Source organism: Cloeon dipterum, chromosome 4 (genome assembly GCF_949628265.1).
Source record: "Cloeon dipterum chromosome 4, ieCloDipt1.1, whole genome shotgun sequence".
Taxonomy (NCBI): domain Eukaryota; kingdom Metazoa; phylum Arthropoda; class Insecta; order Ephemeroptera; family Baetidae; genus Cloeon; species Cloeon dipterum.
The window spans coordinates 28,484,192-28,510,877 of record NC_088789.1 but is presented as its reverse complement, the minus strand read 5'-3'; the positions used below and the strand labels follow the sequence as shown (position 1 = coordinate 28,510,877).

The following is a 26,686-nucleotide window of genomic DNA, read 5'->3' as shown; positions in this document are numbered from 1 at the left end:
TTAAATCCAAAATGTTGACTTTTCTTAATTGAATAATGGACAAAATTCGTTCAAGGAGACTGATTTGAGTCAAGAACATCCGGCCGAATCATATGATCGACTACAAACATTACATAGGGGTGGATCCGAAACAAGTAAAGTGTTGTGAAGCCGGAATCGGAATAATTTCGTCTCGCTTTGCTTCTCCGTCGTAGATTTGGTAGTGTTGGTTAGATTTTGATTCAGCTGCATCGGGAATTCTTAAGCAAAAGAGTTCGCCTTTAACGGGTTCACGTCGTTGCAGCAAAATGGTGAGTGTTCGCTGAAAAAGGAGACACAATGTAAAGCGGCCTTTGTTTGCTCTACATAAATGCATTATTCTTACTAAGCCGATTTAATGACTAAGATAATTACAGATAATTCTAGATTTAATGTCAACACTGTTTAAACACAAGCGAAATTAAATGAGATATTATATAACAATTAAATAAATTACTGTGTTTGTCAATTTTTAATGAGCGACAAATCCATAATTAATGGTATGCCAGCAATATTAATCGAAAGAACTGCATGTGACACTATTGAGCAATAAATTTAACATTTTAATGAAATTCTTTTGAAGATTTTTGTTACAAATATTTTTCAAACAAATTAAATCCGATTTAACTATCGTTGGTGTAACGAAATAACAGAATTAAAAAGCTCTTATTTCTCTTTTTCACGCAGTCATTTGAGCAAGACGACGAGGATCAGTACGTGGGATCGTTTCCTAAGGACTTTGGTTACGGTGGTTACGACCAGGATGGAGAAGCTGGAGGCGCTCTCTCCGGCGAGCAGAAGCCTAGAATCCTTCTCATGGGGCTCAGGAGGTTAATCCCCTTTTGCCTCTAATTAAAATAAAAATATTTTAATAATTTTTGTATGTACTTTAAGGAGTGGCAAATCATCGATTCAAAAAGTGGTGTTTCACAAAATGTCTCCGAACGAGACCCTGTTCCTCGAGAGCACGAATAAGATAATCAAAGACGACATCTCCAACTCGTCGTTTGTCCAGTTTCAAATTTGGGACTTTCCCGGTCAGATCGACTTTTTCGATCCCAACTTTGACTCTGACATGATTTTCGGCGGCTGCGGCGCCCTCGTCTTTGTGATCGACGCGCAGGTAAGCTCAGGGTCTGCCCCTTTTTGCATAATTGAAACCAATTTTCTTGATTATTCAGGACGATTACATCGAGGCGCTGGCCAAGCTGCACCAGACCGTGACCAAAGGCTACAAAGTGAACCCTAGCATTAAGTTTGAAGTGTTCATCCACAAAGTAGACGGCCTGTCGGACGACTTCAAGATGGAAACTCAGCGCGACATCCACCAAAGAGCCTCCGAGAACCTCGCAGAATTAGGTTCGAATCAATCTTCTTTCTAATTTCCGGGTGAAACCTTGTAAAACGATTTAGATTCAGGCTACGACCAAATCCACCTGAGCTTCCACCAGACTTCCATCTACGACCACAGCATATTCGAAGCCTTCAGCAAAGTCGTGCAGAAACTCATTCCCCAACTTCCTATCCTAGAAAACTTGCTCAACATTTTGATCTCTGTGAGTATTTGCAACGCGGAATTTCAAATTTTAATTAAAATCTTGATTATCTTTTGCATGCTGAAAAAAATTAAGCTAAATTTTTTCTTTTTCAAATACTAATTTAAATTATTAAAATTAACACTTCGATTTTTTTCCTTAAGGATAGCCATCATGCACTAAAAAATTTCTCTGTAATCAACAAAAACGGTCAATTTTTCACCTAGAGCTTATATAATTTTTATTTCCACTCCTGTGTTGGATGAAAAAACAAAATTCTAAATTAATGTGGTGTTTCCTAACATAGGGATGTGCAATAAATTATTTTTCATTGTTTGGGCTGTCAAATGAGCACAATCCTTGAGTTTTTAAGTATTTCGACACAATTTCAAAACCAATTATTTGTTACAAACCGTTTAATCCTAAATATTTTCTAGGTTATACAAAAAAAATCAGAAAAAATTGAATTTCCCGAGATTTTTGGCATCTTTCACTCCTCCTTTTCAGGATTTTTGGGGAACCGCAGGCACCTTTAAGATATTCCGCGAGTTACGCCCTCTCACAAGGTCGATTTAAGTGGGACGCGTATTTAGGAAGCGAAATTTTGGAGGGATATAAAGTCTAAACATTCTCAGACTTTTGTCAAATTTAAAGCATCATCTAGAAATTATTAAAATGGAAAAATAATTTTTCTGAGATGATTCTCGAATAAATCAACTTAATTTAGGGTATTTTGTTTTTTCCAATAAAAAAATAATAGGTTCTCCAACGGCCAGTTGAAATTTTCAGACGAAAATAGTAAATTTGAGATAAATTTGCTCTGTAGGAAAAAACTGGAAATTTAATCAGCTTTCTGAATTTAGTCAGTTTTTGACGCTACTATGAACTGGTGAATTTTTAACAAGGCCAAACACAAACCCCTTTAAAAAAATAAAAAAATAACTTTCAAGACTCAAAAGAACTATTTTTTCCTCCTCACTATTAAATTATCATAATTTTTCTCTTGCCCTGGAAGCAATTAATTTCCTTTGCTCAAAAAAGCAACAAGTAAAATTCGAAAAATTGGATTTTGGGGCACTTTTGGTCTAAAGTATATGAAATTAGGGTTAACTTTTCACGTAACATCATTTTTTTTAAATAAAAAAACTGCATTTTCAGAACTCTGCGATTGAGAAAGCATTTTTGTACGACGTGGTGTCGAAGATCTACATCGCGACGGACTCTTCTCCGGTGGACATGCAGAGCTACGAGCTGTGCTGCGACATGATCGACGTGGTTATAGACGTGTCCTGCATCTACGGGTGAGCAATCGCTTTCATTCGCAACAATAAACAACGTTAATTATGCGCTTCTTTTGTAACTATCGCAACAGAGTTTATTGCCCTTTTGCGTAGGTTCAAATTTATTTCCGCTCGACTCGGCATTAATTTTTGTTTTTCCTGACAGCCTGAAGGAGGACACGGACACCGCAGCTTTCGACAATGAGAGTTCCAGCATCATCAAGCTCAACAACGGCACTATCCTCTACTTGCGGGAGGTCAACAAATTTCTTGCCCTTGTCTGCATCCTCCGGGAAGACAACTTTGACAGAAAAGGTTTGCATTTTTTCTCCTTTTGCTGACAAAACATCCATGTTTTGCGTTTTAATCATTCAAATAACTCAGAGCAATTTCTGTGAACCACTTTAAAAAGGTTAAGGTTATTAATATAATTTAAAAAAGGGGTGGTAATATTTTTATAGGAATATTTTGCTATTTTTGAAGAGTTTCAGAAAATATTGCCCAAAATTTCATGATTAATTTAAAATTATTTCGTTTTTGGCATTTAAAAAGTTAATAATTCCCCACAAAGAGTTAGTTTGTGGCTTATGATTAATGTAAAATGATAGTGATTTTTATTTTAAAATACTGATCAATTTTTTCATATTCTTCTGACCAAAAGTGCCCCAAAATGAAAAATCGAATTTTTCCGGTTACATTCCCCTTTTTTAGCAAAGGAAATTAATTGCTTCTGGGGGGAGAAAAATTATAAAAATTTAATAGTGAGAAGATAAAAGATATTTCTCTTGAGTCTTGAAAGATATTTTTTCTTATTTCAAAAATTGCAGATTTTTGAAAGGGGTCTGTGTTTAGCCGCATTAAAATTCACCAGTTAATTTTAGCGTCTAAAACTGCCTATATTCAGAAAGCTGATCAAATTTCCATTTTTTTCTATTGAGCAAATTTGTCTACAAAATTCACTATCATTCCTCTAATCATAGAGCAAAAAACCAATCATTGAAAGCTGAAGAAATTCGATCTATTAATTTCATCTCTTGGTGTGGGAACCAAGGACTTTTTGACAGCTCTAATGAATGGAAACCTGACACCTAGCCAAACAAAGGGATCGAAACAGGACACCAAATTTATTTTCTAAAAATTGAATCGTCTGTCCCTCAGGCACGATCGACTACAACTTTCTGTGCTTCAAACAAGCCATCCAGGAGGTGTTTGAGGTGCGCAACAAGCAGCTCTCGTTTGCGGGCAACAGCAACCACTTGGCCGAGCACGTCGGCTCTGAAGAGGCGGGCGGCGAGCTCGTCAACGGCCAGCAACACAGCTGAGCCGCCGAATAATGTGATCTTTTAGCCCTCTCGTAGGATGTGTCAGCTGTTATTTTTCTAAATGAAAGGTACGACTTTGATTTCTCTCCTCTTGCCTCGAATCTGTCGAATGTATTTTCGCTATTCTTAAATGTGGAAATCAACAAGCGAGCTTGCCAGGCTTGTCTCACATCCTTGGAAAATAAATTCTTATTTATCTTAGAAATCGTTTAGCTTTTTTACCTTACATGCAATAACTAGGATATTGTGTGCTACTCACTCTCTTATTTGTAAATTAATTTTAATCCTCTTAATTATTGCTCTAGTGCCATTATTTACGTTTATCTAAAATTTTGTTAAGAAAATAAAGGAAAAACAGTTTAATTTGATGTTGGTGTAAATTATACGCAGACGTCTATTTTCTTTAATAAATGAAATGTTTATCATCACGTTTATTGATTTCATTCTTAAGTACAATCACGATATATATCACCTTCTAAAATAGTTTTAAGGGACTAGTAGCAATTCACAATAATTATTTCAATTCTAATATTCACAAACGTATCACGGCACGAGCTCGTCGTGGTGGAATTTTCCTTCGACGTACGACACCGGCAGATCGGACTGAGTCACAGGGAATCGGGGGAAGATGAAGCTCCTGCTGAAGGTGACCGGCTGCACGTCCGCCTTGCTGATGGGCACGGTGGTCTCCTTGTAAATGCGGTGCGGCGCCGGCGACGCCGACGGAGACTCGCTCAGGGTGTGGTACTTGCGGCTCGCGGCCTTGGCGCGCACCCTGTTCCTGCAGCTCCTGTAGGCGACGGTGCTGCCGACGGCGATCACCACGCACATCGACAGGGTGAGGAAGAAGGTCACGATGGACCAGAAGTGCGTGCCCATCAGGTTTCTGTCGGTCGTGAAAATCGGGAAGCTGGCCATCTGTTGGTGCGCCGCGTCGTCAGGGCAGATGCCGTCGTGCCAGTTGCTCCAGCTGACGCCCCGCTCGCCGCGCACCCCCTTGGTCTGCAGGGCGTTCCTCAGGAATGTGACGGAGAAGGAGCATTTCCACTCGACCTGCCCGACCTGCAGGTTCTCCAGCTCGGGCAGCGCTTGCACCAGTTTGAGCAGTTGGTTCGGCTGCTCGATGGGGTTTCCGGCGATGTTCAGGTTGGTCAGGCTCTGGGGAAGGCTCTCGGGAAGGTCGTCGAAGCTGCAGTAGGAGATGTCCAGCAGTTTCAGCCCAGCGTTGTTCGCCAGCAGGTCGTTCTGCAAGACGCCGTCCAGGTCCTCGTTGTGGCTCAGGATCAGGTGCCTCAGTTTCGCGTTGTCCTCGAAAAGGGTGGCAGGGATGAGCTTGAGGCTGTTGAAGGACAGGTCGACGATGCTCAGGTGCGACAAAGATCGGAAGATGTGGGCGGGAATGGTGGTCAGGGCGTTGTGGCTCACGTTCAGGTGGGCCAAACCGGTGAGGGTGTCGATCGAGGCCGTCCTGATCTGCCGCAGGCCGCACCCTGAGATGTCGAGGTAGAACAGGGACGTCAGGTCGCCCAGGAAGCCGTATTCGGGGAGTTCCAGGCCTTGGTTGTGACTCACCCTCAGGGTTTCCAGTCTGGACGTGTGCGTGAACAGATTTTTGTCCAGGGTGCCTGTCAGGGCGTTGTACGAGACGTCCAGGTACTGCAGCTGGCGCAGAACGAACGGCGCGTTCAAGGTGGTCAGCTGGTTATGGCTGATGTTCAGGTTGACCAACTCAGGCAGGTAGTAGAAGAGGTCGACCGGGAGGAAGTCCAGGTCGCACTGACTGACGTCCAGGTCGCTGATGCCGATTTCCGGATTCAGCTCGGTCAGGGACGAGACGTTGAAGACGCGGTTGCCGCGCAAACTCAGGATTTGCAGACTCAGCGGCAAGGTTTGCGGAACGTTGACGATCCTGTTGAAGGCCAGGTTGAGCTCCTCCAGGTGCGGCAATTTTGCGAACGCGTCAGGGTGGACGTACTCGATGGCGTTGTTCTCCAGGTTGAGGTAAGTCAACCGCTGCAATTTCGCGAAGGACTGCTGGTAGACGTGGGTGACGCCGCAGTCGGAAAGGTCGATTTCCTGAAGGGTCTGCGACTTGAGGAACGGCTTGTTGACCGGCAGGTCGAGTTTCGGATTGTTTTTCAGCTTCAACAGCACCAGGTTGGGGCAGTGCAGGTTGAACGTCTCCGCGTGGAGGACGCCTTTGAGGATGTTGTTGGAAAGATCAACCTCCTCCAGGGAGTACGCGGTCTTGAACGCCTTCAGGTCGATTTTCTCGATTTCGCAAAAGCTGAGTCTCAGGTAGCGCAGGAGGCTGAAGTTCCTGGAACCGACCAAAAAGCTCTCCCTCAGGGTATGGATGCTCGAGTTGTACACCTCCAGCGAGGTGACCATGGCCTGCATCTGGCCGGTCAGGTCGGCCACCAGGTGTTTGTGCCCATTGCCGTCCTGCAGATCCTCGCACCTGACACTGACTTCCAGGTCGGTATTTTGGCTGCAAACACAATGGACAGGGCAGTCATTGTTGGGGACGTCGAATTCTTCTTTGGGCGGGACGTCGAATTCTTCATCCTGCGCTTGACACCCAAGTCCGAAGGTGAGAAGAATCAGGACGAGCGCAGGCTGGCACCTCATCGCTAATTTTCTAATTGCTGAAACAAACCAGACCACACACATGACCACACGTTTCATTTGAGAAGTCAACCATTATTTCATTCGAGCATATTTGCTCCAACTATCAGATAAAGATTAATAAACAACCGCCTTTCATTGCACCTCTCCCTGTATTGTATAAAAAAAAATAAACGAATATCCGCGTCAGCCTCTACTTATCGCGCCTTATCACTGACTGAGGCACAACTGACAATTTATGTGTATAGAACGGATAGGGAGCTAAATTCTATTTTTTTTCTTATGCCAGGTGCATATTAACTGTATTGCAAAAATTAGCACCAGCAGCGGCGCGAGAGGTGTTGTCGTCGCAGCCTCAGATTTTTTAACGACAAATACATACACATATATATGTGCCTGCCGCGTGCATTGTTCGAGGTTACCTTGAAAAGAAAATGAAGTGCTTCTTCTGCGCCGCTCAATGACAGATAAATGTATGCCCGCGGTGGGTGATGAGCTGTTGTACGGCTATTATCGTTGCTCCAGCAGATATTGCGCGACTGCGAATAATACTGACGGAGATCTACATTAGATGAACGGCCGGCCGTCTGTTCGTTCACTCTTTTGCTTCTCGCGCTATCGGTTAGTTGGTGCGTTTTCAGGGCGAGGCGGCCGCTGATTACACACTCACTCGCTCGCACACACACACGATAAGCGAACAGAGCAGAGCAGCGCGCGACTCTCTTGCCGCTGATGACGATACAGCATCTCACTCTTTATTCGCACCTTTTCCTCCTGCGCCGATCGCTGTTTGCACAGACGACGATGACACTCTCTTTCCTGTTTGATTTCTCAATTTTGTTGAAATTGGCACACACCAAATACATACATAATCTCTCGGCCTAGCTCGTTTCATCAATTCAGTTTATCAATTTTTTTTAAATAAAAAAACGGCTTTCCTCTTGGAATTAATGGACGCTTCAATGGGATCGTGCACCTCATTTTCGATTAGTTTCTCGTGTCAGAACATGTCATAATACACTTTTCTTATCTCCGTGAAGTATCTCTATTACTTCACTACCTGAGCCCTCGCTCGCAACCTGACCCAAGATTTGTGCTGTAATGCAGGCTTTGTCAACTATGTATTTTCTGGAACGTCGAGTGATGCAGCAAAGGTTTTGGAATTTAATTCTCGAAAGAAAAATGTCGGACGATAATTATTTTAAAAAAATTATAATCTGATGGATTTGTATTATTTTTAAAACGACTACACAGTTCAAGATATATTTAGACGTATTTATTTAAATTAAAAAGCGTCTCACTGAAACATTGTATTTATGAATAAAATTTAATCTTGACAAGTTTGATTTATTTTTTTCAAAAAAAGTCCAGGACTCGAATTTATAAACTGTGGATTTGCGAATAAATAAACCAATTTGAATTCATGGTTTAAATTAAATTAAATCACGAGGAAAGTGAATTTCGTCCAAACTGCCACGTGTCTCTTTTGAATTTGAGACTTTAGAGTGTTTTAATTCAGTCGAAAAATGACGTGAGCGTTTGTGCGCGAGAGAGAGCGATATTTAAATGAATTCCTCTTGCGACAATGAGCACTACTTATTGCTGAATGTCAAAAAGGAAGGTGACAGAATTATTCCAGACGCCGGCCGCGTATCGGCGATTTGATATTCAATGAGGATGAAGCAACAACGGTGCGCGCGGCGTGTATTTGGTCAGGGCGTGCGTAATTTCCTCTGGAACAATCGGCCCGGAATGGACAGTCGGCGACGCGACGCTGCGTGCGGTATCAGCGCAGGTAATTTTGTTATTTTTTATCTGCGTGCGAGATAAGGAGTAGTTGCTATGGTGATGCTCAATAAAGTGATCGCGACGTGACGGTGATAATATGTTGACTGCAGCCATGATTGATTCCGAGCAAAGAGTTCCAAGTATAGCGAGGTTCGGCGCGGCTCCCCCTGCCTTCATTCGCCTTACACTTTGGTCAGTTAATTCTCCTCAGCGGCACGACTTGAAACAGGTTTGTCCTCCACTCGCGCTCTTTTCAGTTTTCTTACAATTAATTAATTACTTTCTCGCCGAAAATCGCTCCATTTTTAAACAAAATTACAGCGGAAAAAGTGGGTTGCCATTTTGATCTGGGCCGCCGGGTGATAAAGAAAGTGAATAAGCAGTGTTTGTTTTCAAGGGTGGACGTTGTACGGTTTTGTCAACTGCTGGCGACGGCTATTTGCGCTGCACACATTCCACCGGCCGCGGGCTGTGCATGCAGTGTATTAAAATTTATCCCCGCGGCAGATTAGCCTAGGCGAGAGAGTGTGTGCATGTGTGTGTGTGTGTGTGTTATAATGGCTTTCGTTGGTTAGTGGGCAAGGAGACTTCTTGCACTGCACATCTCGCTCTCTGCGTCGCGCCGCGGATTATCCTCCGCACAGCAGCTTTTTTCGTTTGCCGCCGCGTCACACACACACACACGCGTCGCTGGAAAGTACAATATTTTATCTGCGTTTGTCTTTGGGAGAGCACTTTACATGTGAGGACCGCCCGCAGGACACCTTTTGACGCCGCTCTCCGCCGAGGCAGGGTCCGCGATCATGTGAGTCTTGAAGCATCTGTGCATAATACAATAATTGTGATTAGTCGGGGACGCGCTTGCCAATTGACCGTTCGCGCGACGACCACGCATTGCTCAACACGCCGTTTTTTTTTTATTGTAGCACGTAGCCGTTTTATCAACGCGCCATAATCGCCGCGCACTCGTAATTTGCGTTTTGAAATTTATTGTTCTTCTCATCTCACCTGATTATTTTTTCCCCTGAGCGGCGCTGATGCGAGACACGCCATTTAACGGTGGTTCAAGAAAGATGATTCACGTTGAAGGCCGGGCCGCAAGAAAAATTGCATTAAGCGAGCGCTGTAAGCAAATTTGAAAGTGAATTGAGCTGAAAGTGTCGATTCACGCCGGCCGCGCGGACAGTATAAACACAGCTATCGACCGAGTGACGTGTTTAAATTGGATAATGTCAATATCTATCCCTCAAAATTTATTTTCTTTGTGTTTGTTTTAGTTGCGATGAAGCCCTGCAGCGTCGCGCTGTTGACCCTGATTTTGGGTGCAGCCTGCACCCTGGCGGCAGCCTCCGGCTATCCCACGGCGGCCCCAGTGAAATACATCGAGAAAAACGAGACGTGCCCGGAACAATGCTTTTGCACGCCGTTGGAGGACAAGATCGAGGTCGTTTGTCCCACCGAGGAGACCATCGACAGGATAGACGACTCTCCGCCGAAAGACGTCGACCCTAGCGAAGAGGTCGAGTTGCTCGGCGACGCGTCTGACGCCCACCTGGACGTCGCTCCTCCGCCCGAGAAGATTTCCCAAGAAAAGGACATTCCCTTGCAGTTTCCGGAAGACGACGTGGAGGAAGAGTTCAAGGCTGTCACGCCGGCCGTCGTCACGGAGAAGGAGGAAGACTTCATGCTGCCCCAGGACGAAGACCTGATGCTGAGTGACCAGCCCGTCGACGGCGTGGACGAGGACGAAAACGTCACGGAGCACGAATTTATTGAGCACAAGGTGGTAGATTACAAAGATGAGGAAAACCCGGAGATTGCCGAAGAGGTCGACCAAAACCTGGACGCCGTGCCGTCCGAGAAGCCGACCGAAAAGGCCGTGCCGGAGGAAAAAGCCGTTGCGGCCAGTGTCCAGGACCTCGAGGCCACCCCCGCCGCCAAGGAGGACGAATTCCGTTTGCCCGTGGACAAGGAGGAAGAGCCGGAACCCACCGTGGCCGAGGTCACCGCCAGTCTGAGCCCTCTGGCGAATAAACCGGATTATCCTTCCTCCGAAGAGTCGGAAATTCCCGACGTGCCGTTGGTGTTCAACGATTCCGTGGAGGATTCTGGCAGCACCGAGGACGTGGCGTCGCCCGTGCCCGAGCAGGACGAAGAAGACGCTCCGGTCACGATCGTGAACAAGAAGGTGGACAACGTGGAGACCAACAACCTGGTGATGATGGCGCCCGAGATGAGCGGCAAGATGCAGGTGGACGAGGCGCCGGAGGAGGACGCGGACAGCAGTCCGCAACAGTCGGCCACGTCGTGGGTCATCCTCGGAATCATCCTGGCCATGTTCGTCGGGGTGCTGCTGTACGCGGCCATCAAGGGCAAGGTGGAGGACAGACCCGACGGCGTGGCCAAGGTGGCCACAATCAGCACGGTCGAGGTGGCCAAGAACCGGAAGCCACCGCCGAGCGGCGGCGAGGAGGGCACCGAGATGAAGGAAATGTCCAGGGCGCTGCTCAGCACGCCGAGTTCGCCGCTCGAGAGTCGCGTGTCGCGCTTCATCGACGAGGACTGCGACGACGAGCAGCTGAAGCGCTTCGTGCCCAAGGAGATGGACGAGATCCTGGAGCAGGTGGTGGTGGAGCCGCAGGAGTCGCCCCGCCCGGTCAACAACGCCGTCGAGAAGCCGCCGCGCAAGTTCATCCACGTGCCGTCGTCGGACGAGCCGGAGCGTTCCAGCCCCAACTCGCCCACCCTGGTGCACGCGAAAATGGTCGACATGTCGCCGCAGGTGCCGCGCGTTATCAGCAACGGAAATTCGTCAAACCCGTTCGGAGAGGAGGAGTAAAGTGCTATATTATAGCCTTGATTAGGTTTTTTTAAGTGTACAAGAAGTGAGACGTGAAGCATCAAATTAGCAGATAACAAAAAAAATAATGGAGAAATACGCGTGTTTGTCCCAAATGATTAAAGTCCGAGTGTAGACGCAGTCTTTTATTTACTTAACATTATTTTATCAATCGTCACAGCACTGCGCGCGCGCTCCAAGTTTTGTTCGGCGTAGGCAACCGCGCCCATCAGTCATGTCGCGCAGGTTGCATACATTTACAGTTAGTGCTATTTTATTATGCTATTAATAAAATGTATATGATAGAGGATTTATTGTTTGCACGCGTTCATTTCTTTTTGCTTCTTTGTGTGAATGCACCGATATGTATTTTGCAGGTCGTCGTGTAAATAAAATGGACAAGTTTTAAAATTCAGAAGTTTTTTCTCTGTATGTCATCAATGCAAAAAAATTCTGCGATGATTCTCGAATAAATTAACTTAATTTTGGTTTTTCCCAGATAATTCTCCAAAGGCCAGTTGAAATTTTCAGACGAATTTCGTGCGAAAATATCAAATTTGAGATAAATTTGCTCTTTAGAAAAAAATTGGAAATTAAATCAGCTTTCTGAATTTAGGCAGTTTTCGCCGCTAATATCAACTGGTGAATTTTAATGACACAGAACCCTTTCAAAAATCTGCAATTTAAAAAAATTCAACACTAAAAATGACTATTTTTTTCTTCTCACTATTAAATTTTCATAATTTTTCTCCCCCCAGAAGCAATTAATTTCCTTTGCTCAAAAAAAGAGAGCGAAACCGGTAAAATTCGAATAATTGGGGCACTTTTGGTCTGAAGTATAAGAAATTAGGGTTAACTTTTCATGTATTTATATTTATTAGCATTGGGAATTAAGACAATTTGGTTTCTATCTGATTTACATATGTGGCTGTAGGAAAAAAGGGTAAAAATCAGTCGTCTTTCAAAATTGGTAGCTAAAAAATCGCGAATTAGAGTTCACTGACTCGAGACTCTGTGGCAACAACATTACTTTCACTCTCACTGGCGCCGCTTTCCGTGTCCGAGGCGTCGGCCGCACTGAGAACAGGGTCAATTATGGCGACACTGACCGAGGAGGCCGCGAGCAGAACCGCCTCCTCGTAGGTGGGCGGCTGCTCGGCGGCGGCCGCCTGCTGCCTGTCGGCGCAGGGCGTGCACTGACGCGTATCCTCGCTGCGCACCCTGGCGCGCGGCACGCGCACCGACACGGCGTCGTCCGAGTCGTCGTCCGAGGAGGCCGTCGCCGCGGGGACGGCGGGCTGGTTGCGGCGGAGGCGGCGGCCGCCGCTGCCGCCGGGCTTGCTGCCCGAGTGCAGGGCCCGCTTGGAGCACATGACGGCGGCCACGATGGTGGCCACGCACGCCACCAGGATGACGGTCAGCAGGACGGTGTTGTCCCTGGGCGAGGTGGCCGGCAGCGACTGGCCGCACGCCTCCTCCCACAGCAGGCCGCTCTTCTCGTCAGGGTCCTGGCAGCGCAGCGTGTTCCTGCTGCCCTCGGAGAGCCGCTCCGTCAGCTCCCAGAGCCGCACGAACTCAGGGTCGGTGCAGTTGCAGAACCAGGGGTTGTCGTCCAGCAACAGGCTGCCCAGGTTTTTGTTGTCCCGGAACGTGCTGGCGTTCAGGTTGGTCAGCCGGTTGCCCGAGAGGTTGATTTTGTGCAGCTTGCTCAGGTTGCGAAAGTTTTCGTGGCCCACCTGCTTCAGGTGGCAGTAGCTCAGGTCCAGGCTCTTCAGGGAGGCCGACTTGAGTTTGGGAATCGACTTGAGTTCGTTGTGGCCCAGGTGGAGGGTGTTCAGGTTGCTCATGCGGCTGAGGAAGTCGGGCCCCGTGGGCAGTTTCTGCAGGCGGCAGCGGCTCAGGTCGAAAATCACCAGCGAGGGCATGGTGAGGACGTCGGGCAGACTGGCGATGTCGTTGCGCGACAGGTTCAGGAACTGCAGGGCGCCGCAGCATTCGAACAGGTCGTTGCCCACCGACTCGATCCTGTTGCTCGACAGGTCGACCGACACGAGCTGCTTGGCGTTCATGAACAGGTCGTGCTGCAGCTCGCGGATCAGGTTCTGGCTCAGGTCGATCTCCAGCAGGGCCGAATTCCTCGCGAAGTTGCCCGTGTGGACGCCGGTGATTTTGTTGCAGCTGAAGTAGCCGTGCGTGAGCGCCGGCAGCTGCGACAGGGCCAGACCCTTCAGGTCGCAGTGGTCGGCGGTCAGCTCGAGCAGCGACTTGGACCGCAGCGGCGCCTCGGCAGGTAGCTCCAGCCTCTTGTTCCGCGAGATCTGCAGCTGCTGGATGTTGGGCAGGCGCGCCAGGCTGTTCGCCGCCAGGGTCGTCAGGTTGCACGAACTGACGTCCAGCTGGCGCAGCGTCTTCACCGCCAGTCCTTCGGGGAACGCCTCCAGGGGGTTGAAGGACAGGTTGAGCGACCTGAGCGCCGTCAGGCCGGAAAACGCGTCTCCGGCCACGAAAGATAAGCCGCACAAACTCAAGTCGAGAATCTCCAAATCGGAGCTGATTAAGCTTGGCAATTGCGTCAAATTCCAGTTGCCGCTCAGCGAGAAATCGAAGATGCGCGAGTTTGACGAGAAGATTTTGCCGGAAAACGGCGCGCCTAGTCGGTTGAACGAGAGGTCGACGGAGCGCAGGTCCGTCAGCCCGCGAAACAGGTCGTCGGGAATGGTGGAAATCGAGTTGTTCTTCAGTATAATCGTCTCCAGCTGCGGTGCGAGATGACTCAGCCGCGGTGGCAAAGCGGATATTTGGTTGTTTGACAAGTCCAAGTGCTGGCACAGATAAACAACAAATTAACTCAAATGTTACATTCATAATTATAGCATTTAAATTCAATACAAATGTTTTTTTTTGTGCGCGTAAAAAAATTAAAAAAGTGTACTATAGGGAAAGAATGATTTTAACTGTAATCTGAAATATAAATAAGGAAATCAGATCTGACCTAATTTCAGACACCCAGAATTTTGATAAATTCGCCAGTTGTTTAAGCACTACTTAGTGTTCGAAGCCTCCAACTGATGGCGCCACTGTATAATTTCGTAATAAATTTAATTTTAAGGCACTTTCAGATTCAATCGTGCCACTGTGCATTCTTCACTTAATATGATTTCTTTTGACGTGCGGAAAACCAAAATCGGTTAAGCCAATCCCCATAGAATCTGGAAAAAACTATTTTTTGAAATATTAAATCTGTTTCAATGTTTCTACGGCGAATGGCTGGACTGATTTTGGTTTTCAGCACGTCAAAAGAAAGAAAATTAAGTGAAGAATGCACAGTGGCAAGATTGAATCTGAAATCACAGCGATAAATCCTTAAAAATAAATTAATTACGAAAGTATGCGGTGGCGCCATCTGTTGGCGGCTTGGAACACTAAGGGCTTATACAACTTGTGTATTTTCGCTTGTTTAATATTTTTATTTATCTATATGATTAATTTATTTTTCATTTTCATTTATCTGCTATGTAATTATTTTAAGAAAATTATTTATTACAGTACCTGCGTGGAGGGGTGCAGATCAGTAGGGAAATTCTGCAAATGCCGTCCTGCGCAGTCCACCCTGCGAGGCATGCCGCTCAACTCGCAAACGCAGTCGACCGGACAAGGGGCGTGAATGGCGGGCATCGACGCGCTGGCCGCGGCCGCACTCGCGATGAGGAGCTGCATCAGCAGCACGCTGCTCCCCTGCATCCTCGCCGCTGCGACAAAATAATAAGCAAGGGTCCAGTCACACTCAAAATCAGTCGATTGCCAGACGAACAAACAAACAAACAAATTAATGCGTGAGAGAGGAGGCGCCCACACATCTTCCGCCCGCCGCCGTGCGAGTTTTAGAGCAGCAATTATTTTATCTCATCATTCTCGCTGTGCCTGCTCCAAAGATAAAGAAAGCTGCGAGCGGTGTGTGTGAGTGTGTGAGTGTGTGTCAGCTTTACCTCTAGCTTGTGCGCGCGGTTATCTGACTCAATAAGCAAATATGGGCCTGCCGCTATTGGATTATTCCTATTTTCATCTCTATAATTAAGAATGCTTATCGAGACGATGAGTTGATTGAAACAATTTAACGTGATGTGTCGACTTAAAAAATAATTTAATTACAACCGCAAGTATATTAAATTAAAACAAATTTATATATAGTTACCTAACGTGTCGCCGGAGGTTGGTGTTTGGGCCTAATCCGCTAAAATCATGCTGTTTTCGGAGAGTACCATTTTAATTGAGGTACTGTTTAGTGCAGCACTGCATGATTACTCATCTAGCGGCGAAATGACGAGGATGGGTGCTAGGGCGTTCTCGCGGTGAACTCCTCTAAAGGGAAACTCTCATAATCTGCGTGCCAGGCTCTGACTTTGTTATCGCAAAACCGCCAAGCTGGTGCTCTCTTTTGGGCTTCTATTCAAGCTGCCTCTATGCACTCGCAGTGATTCATATCCTTCAGAAATGCAGATTAAATATTGGGATATATCTAGATATGAATAATTGATTGCGCGGTGTTGTTTTATTTTGGTCTTTTATTGCGATTCAACAAGCGCTTCGCACTTGACGTTTGGTTCAGCCGATTGGCGTCGGAATAATCGAGAAAAGTGGCTCCAGGACCGATCTCAGGGTGGGATACCCTGAAAAAGGTCATCAGGGTAAATCAGTTTGTAGAGCTTGGTGAGACCTTTCGTTTAAGATTTTGTGACTTGAAATCCGTCAACCTGTTGAATTTTAACAAAAATAAAACCATTTTTTTTCGAGTCGGCAAGCGGGAAACCGTAAAAAACGAAATTTAATTTTTTTTATGGGCGCGAGGAATCTCAAAATTGGTTCCCAAACCGGCGTTGGGCCTCCTAGAACAGCAAAGATAGCAATCTGGGTCGATTTGTGGAAAAAATAATGGCGAATTTTCTATTTTCCATGTTATCTTATGGGAAAAGTGCATAAAAACGTTTTTTTTTAACTTTAAAAAGAAATGATTTCTAGGATTTTTATCGGATCGGGTCGTGATTGGTCTTAAAAGATTCCCAGATAAATTTCAAAACTTTTTTACAACGGGGGTTTGTCGAATTTTATTTCGGGCCCCGTTGGCCACACAAAAATAAAAATTTGTCGTTTTCCTTCGGACTAATTTTTTTGCGGGCCCAAATGGACCGTAATTGGACCGCTTCGATTCGTCTTTAAGAGAGCTACCGTGGAAGGAAACATGAGTTATTGTCCGGCACGCGTATTATATTAAGGGGGAATACGCATTAGTCAGCGTGCGGAGACTGAAAATTCGGCGAATCAATGTTGAATCATTTTCAGGGTATAAATATAAAGACAGACCAGATCTTTAATGCAAAATCGTCATCATGATTTATATTTATTGTCCTAAAAATGCACCGCGACCAAACAGATGTTAAATAACGCCCTCTAAGTTGAACAATATTACAACGAATATCACCCCAACTTTCAAATCCCCAAAGCGCACTGGTCAGACTGGTTCAGACAATTTCCAAAACCAAAATTTTTATTTCCAATGGCGGCTATTTTACAAGCGTGATTCCAATCGTGTCTGGCAGGGGATCCGACACCAGCAAATCCGATTCCGGGACAGGTTGGACGTCTTGATCCGGAGGCAAAAAGTACTGGACAGCGGGCGAGAAGAGGTTCCTTTTGACCGGCCGCCTGGGGCGCGAGTCGTCCTCGTCGAGGACGCTCACCAGGTAGCCGACGATGATGACGACCATGGTGCCGACCACCGTGTAGTACCAGTAGGAAATGCGGAAAATGGGCCAAACGCCGCTGTTGTCGTGCCTTTTCAAAACGGGTAGTAATTAATTATTACATTTTTTTTTAATTTTAACGCGCGACTTACGGATTGTGCAATTTGTGGAAGTCCGTGAGAATGGTGCTGTTGTCGGCGCAGGAACTGATCGAAATGGGCAGAATGGGGTGGCGCAGCTTCCCGGCGAAAATCGCGATTTGAGCCCCGAACGCGATGAAACCTGTTATCAGCAGAGACACGATCGAACCGACGAAGGCTCCCTGAGAACATGCATTTTTTAAATGTGGAAAAGAGAGAGGACGAGATCTAACTCACTTTGCTGGAAGCTCTCGGGAAGAACATTCCCAGCGTGAAAACGCCGAGCAAAGTGCCAATCGTGACTCCACACAAACTCAGAGCCGCCTGGAATTTTATGATATTTACACATAGACGATCGACTATTTTTTTCTGAGTTTAAAATCATCAAATGAGCACGAATAATGCAATTTTAAGCCACTTAAACTAAACTAAAAATGGTCTAAAACGTTTAAATCTCAAATATTTCCCTTGCATGGAAAGCGTAAATACATGAAAATTTAGCAGCTCATTTTAATCATTTACATTTAACAGTGGTAAATTAAAAAACATTTCGTCTATGTACGTAGTGGAAAAATTGTGCATTGCTCAACAACCTAACACGAATTTCCTTGTTGCAAGGAAAGGGCAACAATGAATTCAACAGTGAAAATTTGGTTGTTTGTTGTGCGATGCGCAATTTCAGCGCTATCACGACGGTTTATTTCTCTTAAAGAGGACTGATACTGCAAAATCATGGAAAATGACTGTTGCCAATGCATAAATTCATCCCTTAGGATTTAATTAAAGCCTAAATTGACCTAAATAGCATTGCAAATTCTTTAGAAAAGTGGCTGCAAAGTTAAGGACTGTCTCCTTATTTGAAATCCTATTTTATTTCACAACAAAGAGTCTCCCTAAAAGGTTTCATACTCTATTGGACAGATTTTGACGAGAGGAACCGAAATCTACCAAGAAAATGTGGTCAGCAGGCGCTGGAAATTTTGAAGAAAATTGGAAAAATTTGATTTTTAGCGCATGGCAAGGTCCTTTTTTGATTATTGCAAATTGTAGAACAAATTTTTTATCGATCAACTGCTTATTGCAGTCAACAATTCAAACAATTTTCAATTATTGCACTGTCTCGATCCACTTTAAGTAATTTAGAGACATCTATTGTTAGTCATCGTGGCTCATCATCAAAACTCTTCCGTAAATTCAATCCATCGGAAGGCAAGTAGTAAAATAATTTGACGGCGCATTCTCTGTACAATGGAACTTAAGTTCTTTAGCTCAACTATTTTAAAAATGGATAAACAAAAGGCAAAAACGCTACAATTATCACATGCATGGCTGTGAAATTTAGACGGTTGACTATTTTTTTCTGAGCTTGAAATTATTGAGAGCACAAATTGTACAATTTTAAGCCATTTATACCAAACTAAAAAAATTAAATTGTTCGTAAAAACCATCTAATTAAAGACGACTATTTGTTTTCACAGCCCTGCAAGTGTTGCTTGTATGTCGAAATGTACCTGCAGCACTCCGCCCAAGTGTTGCACCACGAAGACGAGCATGAGGCAAATGAATCCACAAACGGCCGCCGCGGTTCTCAGCCAGAGTATCTTATTCCCGCCGCGGAGCCAGGGTTCGAAGAGGTCCTCCACCAGCACTCCAGAAAGGGCATTCAGGCCGGTCGACATGGAGCTGCAATTTTTTCCCCAATGAACATTACCAAAAATTTATTTATTTACCTCAAAGCGGCGCTGAAAACGCCAGCAACAAAGAGTCCTCCGAGCCCTGGAATGTGTCCAGCGACGTCGAGGACGAAGAACGGGATCAACTGGTCGTGGCGCTGGATTCGGTTGGCCGCCACAGGGTCGCACCCTTCGTAGGTGGCGTACAGGAGCAGACCTGTCGCGATGCTCAGCGACTTGAACAGAACGAGTCCCGTGGCGAAGCAAGCCATGCACCTTTTATTTTATTTTAATTAAATTATAATTTTAAATTTTCTCGCGTTTCTCGTACTTGTAAACGGTTTTGAGGTCTGGCACCGCCAAATATCTCTGCACCATGCCCTGATTGGTCGTGAAAGGTGACAGGTAATTGAAGAAGCCGCCGACCAGCAGGGTCCAAAAGGTGTGGCGCTCCATCGGATTCGGGTCGAAGCTGTTTGAGAATAAAATTAGAACGTTCCTTGATAGATTTTTGTTAATACTTGAAAAACTCGAGCCTCTGGCCGCGTTCGCCGGCTGCCCAAACCTTGTCCCAGCCGCCGATGTTTCCGAGGCCAATGGCGAACACGGTGATCATCGCGGCCATCATCAGCACAGACTGCAGCGTGTCCGTCCACACCACTGCTTTCAAGCCGCCCTAATTTTAAATTTGAATTTTCAACCAGTGTTTTCTTTTAAATAAACTCACAATTGTGGTGTAAAAGATGCAAATCGCGGAAGCAACCGGCACCACAAAGTTCACGTCGATTCCGGTAACTGCGTGTTTTAATTAAGGTTGGCATTTTAAAAATATAAAAAAATGTTACGTAACCTTGGCTGAAGGCAAGTGACGGGATGTAAATCACCACGGGGATGTAAACAATCTGGAAAAATATTTCGTCATTTCGCTGCTGTTTTATATTTGTTTTGGACAGACCTGCCCGATAACGAAACAAATAGATGCCATTTTTCGCACTTTGGTATCAAATCGCAGCTCAAGATACTGAAACAGACACGTTCATCCGGAAAACAGTAACAGTGTAGTGTTTGTCAATTTTAAAAACGCACCTCGTAGCAAGAAGTGAGTTGCAAATTCACGAAAACTGGGATGTAGAACATCGCGGCGACGAAACTGGCCAAGTAGCTCACGAGCAGGACACACCTTTAAAGGAAAAATGGATTTAAACTGTAAAAAGTATATAATGAAAAGGGGAAAAAATGAAAAAAACTGAACCTGTGCTAGATCTCAAACTTTTTAATCACTTTTTGCGCAATTTTTTAATTATTTCATAACTGGGGGCCGTGAACTTTAGTGGAGAAAAATTAAAATTGCACTCAAAAATTAATAAAGAATATTTTTCAAATTTGAAAAGCGATCAAATTTCATTCCTTTACTTTTAAAAATGACCTCTTTTACAATGCGCAAAAATTCCCCGCTGTTTTTTGCGCAAAACCCAGCTGGAAAAAACACCAGTCCGCATTTTTCTGAATTTAACCCCAAAAAGATCACATTTTGCGCCAAAATGGTCAAATTTTTGTTAAATTACGATGGTCGAAGTGTTAAAATCTTTGGTCTTATGGTAAAAACCTGTAGCTTTTATCCTGATTTTGTAAAAATCCCTATTTTTGGTCGTCTGTCACGAGAATTTTTGATCTTCAATAAAAATTCACGTGTTTCGAAAAATGTGCAAAACTGCAGAAAAAACGGAAAAAATGCGGGTTTCTGCGAACCCTGTAGACTGATAGGCTGCAAAAAACGCTAAAATCGAGGAGAAAAAAATAATTTAACTACGAGATAAAATAGAAAATATCGATCAGCAGCTCTTTTAAATTTTTGAAGGAATTAATTCAAACAGGCTCGACTTAATTTAAATAAAATTTCAATAAAACTAATTTGAAAAAACAAAATGATCATTTTAAAAATGCTAGAATTAATTGTAACCAGTATTGGGTGCCGTGAGTGTAGATTTCTGCCGGCTCTCCCTGCACGGTGATGCCGGAAATGAAGCTGGCGACCAAGCTGAGCGCAATGGGCAGCATTCCCATTTTGCGGCCGCCCATCAGGTACTCCTGGGCGCTGTCTTTGGGGCGGCCGCCGCACAGGCCAAAGTAGCAGCCGATCACGGCCGACGAGGCCAGCATGGTGGAAAAGACGGCCAGGTCGACGCCGCCCATCCGCCGGCTCACCGACGAAAAGGTCACGCTGGAAAAGTTGCCCTGCAAAATTTCAAATTTTTTCTTCCGCGTCGCACTTTTTGTTTTTGTGTTTTGTTACCTCCATGCTCGCTGCCGACAGTAGTGTGAAACTCGGCTGAGGACGCTGCAACACTTTAAAGACTCCGCCACTTTATCTCTCTGACAAGAGGAAAATTTATTGGGACACAAAAACAAGCAAATACTGCGCGGTTGATTTCCAGTTTTTAAAATAACCAAACTTTTATTTGATAGCATGATACACTCAGAACTTGAATGGATCGCAGAAGAGGAGTTGTTCCTTTTGAGCCATGCACAGGTCCTCTATGGAAAAAATTATCAGCATGATTTTCAAAATTTAATTTTAATTAATTTACCAGTAGAATAAGAGTTGCATTCCTATTTTAGATATTTTTTTTATTAAAATTTATCTAAAAATTTGTAATTATACCAGCAGTGATTTCCTGATTGCGCACTGAAGTTGCACGTATGCTGCCACGCTGCATTTTTTAGTTTTAAAATCCACGGTCTTTTTTAGAAAATCTGGAAAGGTGATCAGCAAATTAGTTTTTATAAATTATAGTCGCACGAACCCTTTGCAGGAGTTTTGCATTCGTCAAACGCTGCCTTGAAAAATTTGTCTTGGCTGTAAGATTTTCCTTTTTTCCCAGTGGGAAGAATATCCATTTGGCGCTAATTATTTATTATCAAATATTGCATTATAACAAACATTTTGAAAAATGCACCGAATTTGCTCGAATTCCTCTGATAAGACATTCGCTGGCGCACTGAAAATATTATTTGCATGATTTTCAAGCGAGACGCAAAAATAAAGAGGTTGATAAAAACTCGTATGATACATTGTCCTTTTGTTTTTTAGAAAAATATGTACCAAAGGATTATGCTTGCCGAAATTTGCGAGATTGACATTATTTAATTTTAAATCAATAATATCATACCACTTGCTCCTTGAGAGTGTCGTTAAATTTTTCCAAGTTCAGTTTGTTGGAGGCCAAGTCTTGAAGCAAGTTGAGCGAGTATTTGGTGTAAGTGCTCGCCTGAATCGTTTTTGACCCCAAAGCAGCGCAGTTCTTGCTGTTCAGCGCAACTTTCAGCGCTTTGTCGATGCCCGGACAGCAGGAATCGACGCCCTACATACATTTTCAGTGCGGTTTATTCTCTTGTATATATCAAACCTGAATATTGGAATCGGCGCAATCGATGCCGGCCTGAATCAATTTTGCTGCTTTGCCTTTAGATGAGGATTTTTTATCGATTCTCGCTCTGATTTTGGCAATCAGGCTTTTGATCGACAGTTTCTTTTCCTGGATCTTCAATTTCGTGTCATCTACGCAGTAATGTTTTAATTCTATCCATGCGAATTTTTATATTTGTGATAAATACCGGTGGTTGACTGAGCTTGCAGCAGGGAGAACTTAAAAGATTATTGTTATTATTAGAGAATTTGTGGCCGTAATGTGAAATATTTTAAAATTACCAGTGATGCTGAGAGAACCAGCAGGAGTAGCTTATAGGGAGACATCTCTGCACCAAACTGCGACTCTATTTGAATTGTGCGGAAAGTCGCTTCCCGTTCGGCAGGAAGCTGGTGGAAAATGGTGCGCTCGCACAATATAACGAACATTCGTTTTTGAGTGTTGGAAAATATTGGACGTTAGAGAAAAGCTGAATTTCATTTTAAATTAAATGTATTTTACCACACACGCCAAGAAATCAGATATCCACGGATCTAAAAAGGTATATGATTAATTTTAGTTTCCTGATGACCTACATTTTTATTCCCTTCAACCCCACAAGCTGAAAAATGATCGGATTGCCCTTTAGAACACATTTATCCCATACGAATGTGATTTTGGATGTATTCAAAAGATAATGACGAATTCGCGTCAGTTAAAATTTTGACAAATTTCGGATAGCATTTTGCGCAACCTTAAAGATGCTTTTTCTCCGTTTCAAATATTTTTGAATCGAAAATATTTACATCGGCGGACGATCAATTTATGAAAAATATAATATTTAAAAAAAACACATATCGACATAATACATACATAACTTTTATATTTTTTTCAAGAAACATTAAAATTGATTTTGCAAGGATTGGAAGGCAGTTGAATTTTAAAAGAAAAATAATGTTATAAGTACACGGCTTTCGCATGCAATTTAAATTAATATTATTTTATTTTATTCGTTCGATGAGTTCCATGCGTGTGATATTTTTTTAAATCCACTAATATATACAGGTATTATATTGTAATTTAGGATTAGATTGCCTTTATTAAATTATTGCAATGATTTTTATTGATTGTGAGCTCATTTGATCAGTCCATTCGAACAAAATTCAGTTTATAAAATAATTTTTAAAATTAAATCTGACGAGCATTCTTGTGATCAAAAGGCAAGGAAAATGGCTTGAATTGGGTCTGCACCATGTGCGCTGGGGTCAACCACGCTAAACTTAAATGTGTAACCCTTAATAATAACAGAATCAAACCTTTTACTGAACAGGTACTGTCCAGATTTGCGGAAACAAACAGTCATTAAGTACTTCTGGTTTGCTTCCAACATGCATGGTTTCCTAAACATCACATCAAAATAGTTATTTGATGCGTTTCCTACCTCATGAGACAAGAAATGATACACAACTCGTTTTCCATTTGGGGCACACTTGATTTCAATGAACATTTCCTCCTTGTAAGTGCCAGTGTTTTGGGACGCAATCCTAACACCTTTGATGAATGCCGTTTTTGACACTTCGATGTTAACACCAATCATTGCTGGCGCTTGCAGCAAAAACATCGTCAGCTGGAACCTGGGATCAGCAGGACGGCGAACTAGCAAATAATCAATTTCCCCAGACGTCGATGCAGCCTTCTTATTCTCATCCTCACTTGTTGGGTTTGTGTCCACAGGAGCTGCATTGGGCTCCACTTTTGCAGGAAATGTCGGATTTTCTAGCTGCTCCTCCGAGGAAGGGGTGGGCGAATTTGGCTCAAGTGGCTCATCTGGAAGTTTGATCCTGGGAGTGTCCAGTTTGCAAATGTGGTCAGGCAGAGGCATCGCTTTGTTTCCAGAAGAAATGATGTTGACCAAAATGGAGAGACAGTCGTCTTGGGGCAGCAATCCGCTCGAGGCGACTAACTCGGAAAACTCGGCCGGAGTCAGGCACAAAAAGCGGAGTTTCCCCAAGCACGGGCCAAGAAGCTCTTTCGATTTTTCAGGAGTTAGTTCCGGCTCCTTGTGTTTGGCCCATCGAATCACTGATTTGACCAATTTTACCTCAGCGACAGGCAGCTCCTTCTGGCCCAAAATGAATTCCAGCACTTTGAGGCTGCAGTCGAGGAACTTGGGCGAATTCAGTAAACCATTAACGCTCACGGAAATAAACTAAAAACAGCAAAAATTAGGGTTCAGTTCCCTTATAATCTCCCGTTTTTTTCACCACTAAAATTTTACCAATTTCTTGCGCAAGAAATTAATTTTTCCCTCCACGCGAAAATCCTAAAATTTTGGCCTCTAAAATTGCTAATTTTTATTGTCTCAATTTCTCTGTGTGACAATTTTTTAAGTCGCCGTCATTAGCAAGCAGATAGAAAATTGAAAGTGCAAAATATTGCCTGCTGCAAGAAACTGGTAAATGTTAAAAAATTACTATTTTTAATGTGTTTTTTTAACTCTGATGAAGAGCAAAAATACTCACAGAGTTCAAACAGCGCTCCAAATCCACATCCGGCTGCTCCTCCAAGAGAGTTAGCAGATCCCAAACATTGTTTTTGTTAATTTTGACCAAAAACGTCTTGTTGCATTGCTGCCTGATGGCGTCCATTTGGTACAAACTTGCCACCTTGTGGACTGCAATAACGTCCTTCATGTCCATGTACTCAAAATCTAGCTTGTCGGTATATGCATACCTAAAAATTGAATCAAATTAAAATAAAGCTATTTATTGGACTGGAAAGTGAATCATACTTCAAAATCATAGCAAAAATGTCCGGGTCCAGGTTGCAAATGTCCAAAGAAAGGAAGCCATCGCCAGATTCATTGAGAGTCGCGTCGAATTTTGGGGTAAGCCTCCGAATGATCGTTTTGTGGCATTGAAACGTCTGAAATCACAACAAAGAGGAGTTTTATTTTATTAAAATTCAAATTTTACCAATTTTACCCACAATCATTTGAAAATTATGACTTAAGGAAGTGAGATAAAATAAAGTCCAGATTGAATTTCTCGTGGCGAAAAATATATGAAAACGACACCAAAAAACCCCTTATTGTCAGTTCTAACCAAGTTAATTCAACAGTCCTCCAACCGCTGGGCTTAAAAAAGTCTAAATTAACTATTTTCAATCGAAATTGGGTAAATCCGCTCTTTAATTTGTATGTAAAATGAACGTTAAACAATGATGAAAGAATATTGCACAAAATGGCGCAATTTAAAAAATCTCGAATTTCAGGGTGGAAAAATCGCATTATTAAGTTTATTGTAATTTTAATGTAATGAATGAAGGGAATAATATACGCAAATTCATATCAACAAAAGCCAACCTTGCAGCAAATTTCCCAAATTTCATCTAAATCCGAAAACCCATGCGCAAAAATATTTTTTTGCAAAACTTCAATAAATAATACCTTTTGCTTGTCGTCACTGACAACAGCGATTTTGAGATCGACGCCCAGCTCCTTTTCGTACATGAACCACAGCTGATCCATCAAAGTCTTTCCGCTGCGCCAGTTGCAGTCCGTTGTTTCGGCGATTTCGATTTCCTCCGCGCTCGACATATTGCCGATGCCGACAGTGGAGAATTTGTCTAGAGCCTCCCTAATTGCTGACAACAACAACATGCAGGGTCCTTTTCTGACTCTGCAATGCAAAGCAAATCTGTGAGAGGTTTTAAAAGAGTGATAAAATGAGAATAATCATACGCGCATTGTTATCTGAAGCTGCGAGTTGTAAGGTAACTCGATTTTTTGGTCGAGTACCAGAATCTAAAGAAGAAACCAATGAGTGCGGTGGACGATAAACGCGCATGGAGCTGGTAGCGTGCGTCCTCTTCAGATCACTCGCTCCACTAAATTCCAACATTCGCTATTCGCTCTTGGCGCGAGTACAACACGGCGCGGAGCACATAATTATCAAAGTTAGGAATTATGCAGGAAGAACAGTATTTTTAGAATATGTGGGGCATTATTGATTCTGTTTCTGTGTGGTTTTGCCGAATGCCGGCGCCGTCACTTAAAACGAGAGCCTTTAGGTCAGTTCCGCCGCTGCCACCTCGACGGACCAGTGCCCTAAATAAAGGCAGGCGGCGCGAACCATGCACCCATTCGGAAGATAGTGATGAATTCTCGTCGGTCCAAATTTTGATCAATTTAATTGGATAGCATTTTTTGCACAAAACCTAAAAATGCTTTTTCTCCGTTCTTACATTTTTTTCAATCGAAAATATTTGGCTAATCAATAAACTTATGAAAAATATATTTAAGAAATATTTAGGACTT

The 26,686-nt window shown here is 43.8% G+C and overlaps 6 protein-coding genes across 10 annotated transcripts; 2 read left to right on the top strand and 4 right to left on the bottom strand.

Annotated features, from left to right (window-relative positions):
- The first annotated feature begins 83 nt into the window (after nt 1-83).
- On the top strand, nt 84-4,583 carry RagC-D (Ras-related GTP binding C/D). Of its 4 annotated transcripts, none has more exons than XM_065491862.1 (9): nt 84-290; nt 706-848; nt 913-1,141; nt 1,200-1,377; nt 1,438-1,574; nt 2,712-2,854; nt 2,926-2,943; nt 3,000-3,148; nt 3,992-4,583. In XM_065491862.1, exons 1-9 carry the CDS (start codon nt 288-290, stop codon nt 4,153-4,155), a joined length of 1,164 nt encoding a protein of 387 aa, XP_065347934.1. In that variant the 5' UTR covers nt 84-287; the 3' UTR covers nt 4,156-4,583. The 4 variants fall into 4 exon arrangements, with proteins under 4 accessions (XP_065347934.1, XP_065347933.1, XP_065347936.1 ...); XM_065491861.1 differs by having other exon boundaries at nt 1,432-1,574; XM_065491864.1 differs by lacking the exon at nt 2,926-2,943 and having other exon boundaries at nt 85-290.
- Nucleotides 4,551-15,718, bottom strand: LOC135942514 (uncharacterized). The gene is made up of 6 exons (XM_065488657.1): nt 15,603-15,718; nt 14,960-15,159; nt 12,411-14,232; nt 10,690-11,414; nt 10,030-10,594; nt 4,551-6,803 (listed from the first exon to the last, which is right to left on the bottom strand). The coding sequence occupies exons 2-6, from the start codon at nt 15,149-15,151 to the stop codon at nt 4,699-4,701; spliced, it is 5,409 nt and encodes a 1,802-aa protein (XP_065344729.1). The 5' UTR covers nt 15,152-15,159; nt 15,603-15,718; the 3' UTR covers nt 4,551-4,698.
- Nucleotides 8,597-11,828, top strand: LOC135944719 (titin-like). Of its 2 annotated transcripts, none has more exons than XM_065491860.1 (2): nt 8,597-8,800; nt 9,849-11,828. In XM_065491860.1, the coding sequence occupies exon 2, from the start codon at nt 9,854-9,856 to the stop codon at nt 11,408-11,410; it is 1,557 nt and encodes a 518-aa protein (XP_065347932.1). In that variant the 5' UTR covers nt 8,597-8,800; nt 9,849-9,853; the 3' UTR covers nt 11,411-11,828. The 2 variants fall into 2 exon arrangements, with proteins under 2 accessions (XP_065347932.1, XP_065347931.1); XM_065491859.1 differs by lacking the exon at nt 8,597-8,800 and adding an exon at nt 9,593-9,696.
- Nucleotides 15,719-16,772: 1,054 nt separating the features above from the next.
- Nucleotides 16,773-21,387, bottom strand: LOC135944718 (sodium-coupled monocarboxylate transporter 1-like). Its single transcript, XM_065491858.1, has 13 exons — nt 21,255-21,387; nt 20,922-21,196; nt 20,048-20,141; nt 19,917-19,982; nt 19,812-19,863; nt 19,689-19,756; nt 19,483-19,637; nt 19,293-19,433; nt 19,019-19,237; nt 18,800-18,971; nt 17,526-17,612; nt 17,301-17,470; nt 16,773-17,239 (listed from the first exon to the last, which is right to left on the bottom strand). Exons 1-13 carry the CDS (start codon nt 21,258-21,260, stop codon nt 16,969-16,971), a joined length of 1,776 nt encoding a protein of 591 aa, XP_065347930.1. The 5' UTR covers nt 21,261-21,387; the 3' UTR covers nt 16,773-16,968.
- On the bottom strand, nt 21,376-22,772 carry LOC135944722 (uncharacterized). The gene is made up of 9 exons (XM_065491865.1): nt 22,671-22,772; nt 22,577-22,607; nt 22,369-22,520; nt 22,132-22,323; nt 21,919-21,960; nt 21,766-21,865; nt 21,624-21,715; nt 21,550-21,571; nt 21,376-21,496 (listed from the first exon to the last, which is right to left on the bottom strand). Exons 1-9 carry the CDS (start codon nt 22,713-22,715, stop codon nt 21,438-21,440), a joined length of 735 nt encoding a protein of 244 aa, XP_065347937.1. The 5' UTR covers nt 22,716-22,772; the 3' UTR covers nt 21,376-21,437.
- A 690-nt stretch (nt 22,773-23,462) lies between these two features.
- On the bottom strand, nt 23,463-26,141 carry LOC135942741 (uncharacterized). The gene is made up of 5 exons (XM_065489021.1): nt 26,111-26,141; nt 25,817-26,048; nt 25,160-25,293; nt 24,891-25,101; nt 23,463-24,577 (listed from the first exon to the last, which is right to left on the bottom strand). Exons 2-5 carry the CDS (start codon nt 26,027-26,029, stop codon nt 23,582-23,584), a joined length of 1,554 nt encoding a protein of 517 aa, XP_065345093.1. The 5' UTR covers nt 26,030-26,048; nt 26,111-26,141; the 3' UTR covers nt 23,463-23,581.
- Between the last annotated feature and the right edge of the window lie 545 nt (nt 26,142-26,686).

Bases quoted from the DNA above. Each gene is read 5' to 3' on its own strand.
- RagC-D (XM_065491861.1), top strand. The intron at 1,142-1,199 runs GTAAGCTCAGGG...TTGATTATTCAG, and splicing joins TCTTTGTGATCGACGCGCAG to GACGATTACATCGAGGCGCT. The intron at 1,575-2,711 runs GTGAGTATTTGC...CTGCATTTTCAG, and splicing joins TGCTCAACATTTTGATCTCT to AACTCTGCGATTGAGAAAGC.
- LOC135944719 (XM_065491859.1), top strand. From the start codon at position 9,609: ATGCGAGACACGCCATTTAACGGTGGTTCAAGAAAGATGATTCACGTT. The intron at 9,697-9,848 runs GTAAGCAAATTT...TGTTTGTTTTAG, and splicing joins AATTGCATTAAGCGAGCGCT to TTGCGATGAAGCCCTGCAGC.
- LOC135942514 (XM_065488657.1), bottom strand. From the start codon at position 15,151: ATGCAGGGGAGCAGCGTGCTGCTGATGCAGCTCCTCATCGCGAGTGCG. The intron at 14,233-14,959 runs GTACTGTAATAA...TATCTGTGCCAG, and splicing joins ATCTGCACCCCTCCACGCAG to CACTTGGACTTGTCAAACAA. The intron at 10,595-10,689 runs GTGCTGCCAGAA...TTTATTCGCCAG, and splicing joins CGGGCGACGCCACGTCCTCG to AGGGCTCAGACTGGCGGTGA.
- LOC135944718 (XM_065491858.1), bottom strand. The intron at 19,864-19,916 runs GTCTGTCCAAAA...ATATTTTTCCAG, and splicing joins TTTGTTTCGTTATCGGGCAG to ATTGTTTACATCCCCGTGGT. The intron at 19,757-19,811 runs GTTACGTAACAT...TAAAACACGCAG, and splicing joins GTCACTTGCCTTCAGCCAAG to TTACCGGAATCGACGTGAAC.
- LOC135944722 (XM_065491865.1), bottom strand. From the start codon at position 22,715: ATGTCTCCCTATAAGCTACTCCTGCTGGTTCTCTCAGCATCACTG. The intron at 21,961-22,131 runs GTATGATATTAT...TAATATTTTCAG, and splicing joins ACACTCTCAAGGAGCAAGTG to TGCGCCAGCGAATGTCTTAT. The intron at 21,866-21,918 runs GTGCATTTTTCA...ATAAATAATTAG, and splicing joins GAGGAATTCGAGCAAATTCG to CGCCAAATGGATATTCTTCC.
- LOC135942741 (XM_065489021.1), bottom strand. From the start codon at position 26,029: ATGTTGTTGTTGTCAGCAATTAGGGAGGCTCTAGACAAATTCTCCACT. The intron at 25,294-25,816 runs GTATTATTTATT...TTGTGATTTCAG, and splicing joins TCAGTGACGACAAGCAAAAG to ACGTTTCAATGCCACAAAAC. The intron at 24,578-24,890 runs GTGAGTATTTTT...TGCTGTTTTTAG, and splicing joins TGGAGCGCTGTTTGAACTCT to TTTATTTCCGTGAGCGTTAA.